This window comes from Triplophysa rosa, linkage group LG6 (genome assembly GCF_024868665.1).
Source record: "Triplophysa rosa linkage group LG6, Trosa_1v2, whole genome shotgun sequence".
NCBI classification, from domain to species: Eukaryota; Metazoa; Chordata; class Actinopteri; order Cypriniformes; family Nemacheilidae; genus Triplophysa; species Triplophysa rosa.
Window position 1 is genome coordinate 18,165,460 of NC_079895.1, and position 8,106 is coordinate 18,173,565.

The 8,106-nt window shown below is 38.3% G+C and overlaps 1 protein-coding gene across 1 annotated transcript; it reads left to right on the forward strand.

The window, feature by feature from the left end:
- The first annotated feature begins 2,497 nt into the window (after positions 1–2,497).
- Positions 2,498–6,828, forward strand: cdk5r2b (cyclin dependent kinase 5, regulatory subunit 2b (p39)). The gene has a single exon (XM_057336168.1). The coding sequence runs from the start codon at positions 4,052–4,054 to the stop codon at positions 4,970–4,972; it is 921 nt and encodes a 306-aa protein (XP_057192151.1). The 5' UTR covers positions 2,498–4,051; the 3' UTR covers positions 4,973–6,828.
- The last annotated feature ends 1,278 nt before the right edge of the window (positions 6,829–8,106 follow it).

Sequence of the window (8,106 nt, forward strand, 5' to 3'; positions counted from 1 at the left end):
ATTTTTCTGATATTAGCGGCTTGGATAGCCTACATGGTTGTCACTGAAGCATTTTTTTTGTAGTAGCCTATATAATTGGGCGTTTAATATTTACTTCCTTAATGTTAAAGCAGATAGGCTACCGTCTGATGTTATTCAGCTCAGATTAAAACAAAAAGGTCTTTCAAGCGATACCTGCACAGTTAAATATAGCGTCAGGTTTGGTTTGACTGAAAGGATTGCCCGCACTGCGCGTGGCTTTCAAGCAGCTTTGATCGAGGGCAGGTGTGCCTGTGTTCGCCACTCATCTCAGTCAGTGTCTCGGCATGCAGCTTTTGTTTGTATTAACCAGTATTGTTTGATCTTCACTCAGTTCGACTGCCTATCACAAGACACCGTTTGTGTTTGTCCATTAAACTACAATAAACATGTTCACTTTTCTGATATCATTTTTGAAAACTTGGTGTTTTTCTGCATTAGACATTACATTTGTTTGAGGGTTTTGCTCTCTCTCTCTCTCTCTCTGTGTGTGTGTGTGTGCATGCGTCGCTTTCTCTCTGTTTAGGCCCGTGTGTCATAGCTATCATCTGAGTGTTGTCCAGCTGCAGTATGTGTGACATGTTGTGCCGCCCACCTGCCCCTGGCTGTGCTGCTAAGCCCTTTCTGGAGTCCTGATGGACAACCCTGTGATAAGAGCAGTAACATGATCTCTGTGTTTGCTTTTGATGTGACCCACAACAAAGAGGTGGGTAGATTCTTCTCCGCAGTGCTTTATAGGCGAGAGAAAAATGGAATGGGCCACGTTGTGAGCAATGTCACAGCTGAGTTGTTCATGTCTCTGTTTATTAATAACGGCATCCATTTGTCATGCAGAAAGTACATTCCCACAAATCGTTTAACACATTTTATGATAAACTGGTATGGTAGGATTGTGTATACTGAATATTATACAATTGCTGGAGCACTGAGAACTTACTGTCTTGTGTTTAACAGCTTTGAATTTGCTGGTGCTTCCAAATGTTTCCACGTAAATGTGGACACATTGAATAAATGGTTGTGCTTCATAGAAGAGCTTTTCCTCTGCCAACAGCTGGGGATGTACAGTCAGCAGTTGCTCTGAGATTTTGCTGTTGGCAGCAGTGTCGCAGCTGAAAGCAGGATTCTTTCATGAACCAGAATATTAGACAGATAGGAACCAGAGGGTGTATAATTTCGCTAGCTCTTGCCTGGGGTTATTAAATATAAGCCTGAGGTGCTGAAGGGTGTTGCTGACAAGAGCTATCATCAGCAATCCCTATCATCACAATTTTTCACTTCTTCCAAACACTTGCTCAGCTGACAATGAGTAGATGGTGCCCTCTTCTGTCCTAACATATTGTGATTAAATAAAACGTGCACTGCAGATATTCCGTATCACCTGGATATATGTTTCAACAGGAAGTTGCATGTAGATGTATAAGTTAGCATGATAATATAGAAGTTGTAATGATCTAACATTTAAGAGGCTCGATTCTCACCCAACCTTGTTCTAAGTTTTGCAGATTGCAGTTCATCTAACTGACCACAAGGTGGAGAGAAAGTGCAGACAGTTATAGCAGGAGCTAGAAGTACTGTAGACATTGGTTCACATAAAATTAAGAGTTATAAATAAAACGCATATATTGGGCAGCAGCCTTGATTTTAAACTGCTTTATGTAGTCATCTGGCTTCGTTAAAGAAAGCTCTGAGAAAGAATGTGTGAGAGAATTCGGCTGTAAATCTAAGTATTCAGCATGCCCTTGGCCTTGGCTGTCCAGTGAGTGCTTCCTCCACAATAGTTGCTTCACAACTGTTACCATGCAACGCCATTGATTTACGTCTCTAATGAGCTGCTTTAATATTTGCAAACTTGCCAATGGCCTCATCTGACTTTGACGGGAACTTTACACTGGAGAGACTACAGATTTCAAATTGTGTGGTTTTTCTAAAAGTTACAGTCAAAGTAGATTCAGATTCAGACATCGTCCTGATGCTACAGAGATGTACTGGACTAACAGACAGAGAAGTAACTTTTTCTTCTAAGTGAATACACTATTCACAATCCTCCCCCTGTACAGACGCTCTCCTATGGCTCTCACTAATTCTCTCTGTCCTCTTTTCTGGAGTATGTATAGTTATCATCACTTTTGTAGCAGACCCCAAAATAATTTCATTGTTTCATTATAAATGTACTTTTTTAAGGATTATTCAGTATGAATATGTGCTGTATATTACATTCTTACATTGAAAGTGGATAACCAATTATGAAACTGCATTCTCTTTAAATATTAAAGAGATATCCTGCTGGTAAAGTTGGTAGGTACTTTGGAGTTTATGAATGTTTATATGTCAAGCCAGATGTTATGATGAGAAAAGCCTCTTTGTAATTCAGCAAAGCCACAGATGGAAGACCAGCATGGGGTCAGTAGCTAGTAGACAAAGACTAATTGACTCATTTTAGATTTTAATAGCATTAAGTATTGTTTTATTGTATGGTCTGGATGGGCAGCACAGTACATTCTCTGTATTTATAGAATTGTTCAAATGACAAGGCATGGGCAAAATAAAATAAACACTAGAGGTTAATATTATTTGTTTAGGTTACATTGTGGTTATAATTCATATATATTGTGTAGGTTGCATAACAAAACATTGTTTCGAACGTTGGTGACTTCAGATTTCAAAGGAGCATATCACCTTAAACGAACAGTTCACCCAAAAATAAAAATTCTGTCTTCATTTACTCACCCTCAAATTGTGTTCTGATTAACACAGAGAAATATATTTGGAAGATGCTCGTAAGCACATTTCCATTTGGCCACCATTGACCAGCATGGTGGGAAAAATTGCGTTATAAATTTCTTTGTTCTGTTGAACACAAAAGAAGATATTTTGAATAATGTAGAAAAGCAAACAGTTCTTGGGCACTTTTGACTACCATTGTAATTTTTCCTACTATGGTAGTCATTGGTGGCCAAGAACTGTTCGGTTACAAGCATTCTTCCAAATAATGTTCTCTGTGTTCATCACAACAAAGACATACAGGTTTGAAACAACCAAGGGTGAGTAAATGATGACATAATTTTTATTTTTGGATGAACTGTCACTTTAACAGAAGTGTTTAGTGTTTCAACAGTTTCCACAATAATGAAAAAAGTGAGGAGCTGGCACCAACCTTTCTAAAGCAACTGTTGATAGATGTAGGCCTACAACATTTCACTGAAGACTATTCAGAAGTATGCACCTATTGGAGCCTGTTTGAATATGTATTAAAAACACATTGTCACCTATTTTCCTACCTGACTATGGACTAATGTTTATTTTGTGTGCAATCCAGATCTAAAATGTACTGTAACAACTTAATCCTGGGAAGAATTTGGCTTTCCGTTCCTAATCTCATGGAAACTTTAGTCACATACAGAAACTTCTATACTGTTCCTGATTGTTTATCTATGTGTGTTAAATAAGCCTTTTCCGATTTTAAAGGCTTAGCTTGATGTAGTGCACAAGTATTGTACATAATATATTACTTTTCTCAGGCTGATTAAAAAAAGATATTTGTAGCTACATTTATCTTGGTTAATCTTTTGTTAGTATTGTCTAATTTGGGTTGAGTGAGTTATTTTCAATGCCAGATTAGTCAAATACAGCAGTTGCACTTGCTATACTCGGCTCATGCCGTCTAAAAATGAAGTGATAATGTGAACGTAGCCATTTGTTTCTATTGGTCCTGTAGCCTCTGTCAGTCTCATTCTGTAGCTCTGAGGTTGGCTAATTAGACAGCCTAATCCGCTTTAACGGAGGCTGATGTCATGTTGGTTTGGCTCACCACAAATCCCCCTAGTAGATACAAGCAAAGTATGGGATGCAGAAGAGGAGGGAGGGAGTGTCTGCCTGCTCTGGAATTTTTGATGGACTGTCAGCCTAACAGTTAACTAAGGTATTTTACAAATCAGATGAAACTACACTTGTGATATTATCGAACTCAATTGGGACGTCTCTGTGCGCGCAAAACCATCGGGTAACATTTTTGTCGCCAGCGCGCTGCTGAGATATGGGGACTGTGCTCTCCATATCCCCAATATCAAGCAAAGTGTCCATTCTTGACGATGGAGGCGAATCGGCGTGCGAAGCCAACGGGGAAAATCTTAAAAAGCGGTCAGTGATCGTTTCCACGCTGACATTTAAACGCTTCGTGACCGCAGCAGCTAAGAAAACAAGTGCCAAGAAAGTGAATCCCAATGCGCCTCCGCTACCAGCGAACAACGGTGACAGTCAAGTGGTTGCGCATCTGAACCACGAGAATTTAAAGATATCACAACAGTCAACCGACCGGAAAACGAAAAATGGACCTCTTGCCGTACCCATCCCTACGGTTACCACCCAACTTCAGGTTAATCTCGATCAGTTGTCTCCAAAGGCGAAGCAGCTGGTGTCGGTTCATAAACAGCCCAGCAGTCTGTCCCTCATCTCCTCGAGACGCGTGATCGTTCAGGCCTCCACCGGGGAGCTGCTCCGCTGTCTGGGTGAATTCGTGTGCAAACGATGCTTCAAACTGAAGGAACTCAGTCCAAACGAGGTCATTCTTTGGTTCCGAAACGTGGACAGGACTCTTTTGTTGCAGGGCTGGCAGGATCAGGGGTTCATCACACCAGCCAACCTAGTGTTCGTGTATCTGCTCTGTAGGGAAACGCTGACCGATGCTATTGACAGTCAGCGTGAACTCCAAGGGACCTTTCTGACTTGCCTGTATCTGGCGTATTCCTATATAGGGAACGAGATTTCTTACCCTCTTAAGCCCTTCATGGTCGAGACGAATAAGGACGTTTTCTGGGAGCGCTCATTGGATGTAATCGATAAACTGAGTGGCAAAATGCTACAGATTAACATAGATCCGCACTTTTTCACAGAGGTTTTTCAAGATTTGAAAAACGAAGGGGATTACAAGATTGATGCAGGTGAACTGGACCGCTAGTGAGATCGTGATCTGCGCACTGTCATCAATGCCATTGAACTGAATGTAATTATTTAGTGAACTGTACATGAGCCGGTTTACCAATATTTATTTCATTTATTGTTTTGATAATTGTTTTAACAGTATTAAATGTAGTTAATAGCCAATATTTATGGTCAGCCTTTAAGAAAATTAACCATGGTTTAAGTAGGCTAACCATGTTTTTTAACCACGATCACCAATTAAAAGGGTTGGGAATCGAAATCAATTTCAATTTGGAATCGGAAGGCTAAGAATCGTTTCGGAATCGAAAGGAATAGGAATCGGACACTTGAGATTAATTAATTAAAAAAAATTCCTCATCAATTCCTGTGTGCATATTTTCAGAAAAGTACACGCGTTGTGTGATCTGCTGATATCTCAATAAAAGCCCTCATGAAAATTAACGATATTTTTATAGTAAGCATATTTGAACTACCTATAGTATTGCATTAAAGCACAGGAACCACAAATCGACCATAGTTTCAATATAGTTACTACAGTTTAACGATGTAGTTCAACTATGGTAATACATAAATCTGAAAAAACTTGGTTCTATGTGTATATAAAACAGTGCTCATAAATATATATAAAAACAAGTCAATAAGCAGGCTACATGACCATACAGGTTGATATCTTAATGTTTTACGCGTGGAATCGAAACCGGGAATCGATAAGAGCAGAATCGGAATCAATAAAATTCAAACGATTCACAACCCTACCAATTAAATATGGTTTTACTACCGTAACCTTAGTTTTACAATGATATTTCAGTAAAACTGAAAGCTGTGGTTATCAATCTTGTTATCAATCTGCCGAATAAGAGTGTGTAATTTAAATCAGTCACCCACAGTCATAAATAGGGAGTGCTAAAACAAAACATTTTATTCTACATGTTTGTCAGCCTCATATTTTATTACTATATAGGTCATGGTTCACTACACCTGAGACCTGGGAAATTGTTTTAGATTTTTACAAAAACATATTTTGCTGTATTATATGATAATGTACAGTGTATTATTTTTAGTTTGACTATACCCTTGTATATCTTCTTTAAGGTACGCCAAAGCGTAAAACAGTGGCAACTATGGTTGCTCCCACTCAATACATTTAAGGTCTCAGGAGGTTAACAAAATGTGTAATGATGTGAATGGAACTATCCAAGGTGCTGACCTATTTGTGCTGCTCTACTGGCAAACGTCTGTCTCCACTCGTTCTGAATGTAAAACGTTGTCTTATCACTGAGAATTCGTATGTGCCAATCCACTAAGAAAACTGCTGTTTTTATTCATACTGGTTTGCAGAATATAAACAGATCATGCTTGGAGTTTATTTTATTTTTGCAATGGTTTTTAAATGCTTATGCTTGAATTAAATAAATCCCAGTCTGACTGGTTTCAATAGATCATGCATGTATTGGATTTATTAATAATACTGATCGCATGTGATGATACGATTATGTAAAATATAAATTAAGCTTTGCACTCTGATCTTTGGAACACAGAAGAATCAATAATGTTTGCAGTGTAACTGTAATAGCGGATTCACAAGGCTTAATTTTCTGAGATGTTTTGTGATCACCAAGCAATTCCATTGATCTAAAAGCAGGAATGAGGGAACCTCAAAAGATTTGTGAATAAAACACTCCACATGAATGATCTTAGAGTTCATTGGCCGGTATTTGCTGCAGTGTGTGAGAAGGGTTTCTCTGGGTCATCCCTCCAGTCTGTAGCTATAGGAACCGCAGAATTTCTTTAAGTCTTTATTTTCAGCACTACGGAACCTCACATGTTTTGTCTTCCAGCCTGTTTTGTCTAGTAGTTTCTTTTGCAATCATTTTTTTGATGTGCTTAATATATTTTTTGATGTTTCATTAAAGTCAAATGAACAACATTATCATGTGTATGTTTGTATGGAGCTGTCACAGTAGTTACAAGTTGTTCTGTCTGTTGGTTTAATAATTTGTATTGATTAGCCCTGACAGAGATAAAACTCTTGAATCTGCTGTAAACAAGTTTTTGTACAGTTTGTTTCAGCTAGACAAGATTACCCCGAAAGGTTAGTTCCTTTTTTGTTCCTTAATCTGGCAGCAGGCTTTTATTAGTGGTGACTTTCAGCTAGACCTTTTGACACTGTGCCTTGGATATATGTGAGAAGCGTTGCCTAATGCTTTCTAGTAACTGATCAACAATTACTGGAAACAGGTCATCTCAAGTAGGAAATTAGCACTGATTAATGAAGGCATATATATATACATACATGGCATGCGTCAGAAATAAGATGGTATAGTGCCAATAATGTATGCTTATAGTACGTCGAGGTAAGGGCACTATTTAAGGTCCAAACCTGCATTTTAAAGTGAAAGTGAAGAACGGTGTCATCACTATAGCAAACAATTCATAAGTGTACTTCTTATTGGAGTACACTTTTATCGCAGTACTTACATGATTGTTTAGGAGTCTGTAAGAAGAATAGACTTTTGTGCTTAAAAAGAGCATTTGAATAGCTGTATGTGCAATTGAAACCCGTCTGTTTTGCACATCTCTCTAGCAGTTAAAATAGTAATAATAACGTTTCATGTTATTTTTATAAATAACCTTGATACACATTGTAATCCGGTGAATGCCACTTTGGTGAATTAAAGTCCCAATGTCCTGAAAATCTGTACATTGTTCCATTGTCCAGAGTTTAGCTCCGACCTAAATCAAATAAATTCTGAACATAGATAGCCTATAGGCTATATATATATATATATATATATATGTATATCAGTCACATTAACTGACGGCGTTAGATTTCCATCACATGCTTGCAGTATTCGACCAATCACTACGCACTGGTTAACTGGCCAATCATAGCACACCTCGCTTTTCAGAGCGATGAGCTTTGTAAAAAAATACAAATATGCGCGGTATGTGGAAAATACAGCGTTTTTGAACCTTAAATCGTGTATACACATTGCATGTCATATGACCCCTTTCTGTCACGAACTGTGGCAGGAAAAGAACCCAGATGCAGGCAGGCGTGAAGGGGTTAACAGAGATTTTATTTACACAAAACAAAACACCCACAATGGGGGAAAACAGAACTAAGAAATATATATTAAACAAAAGACT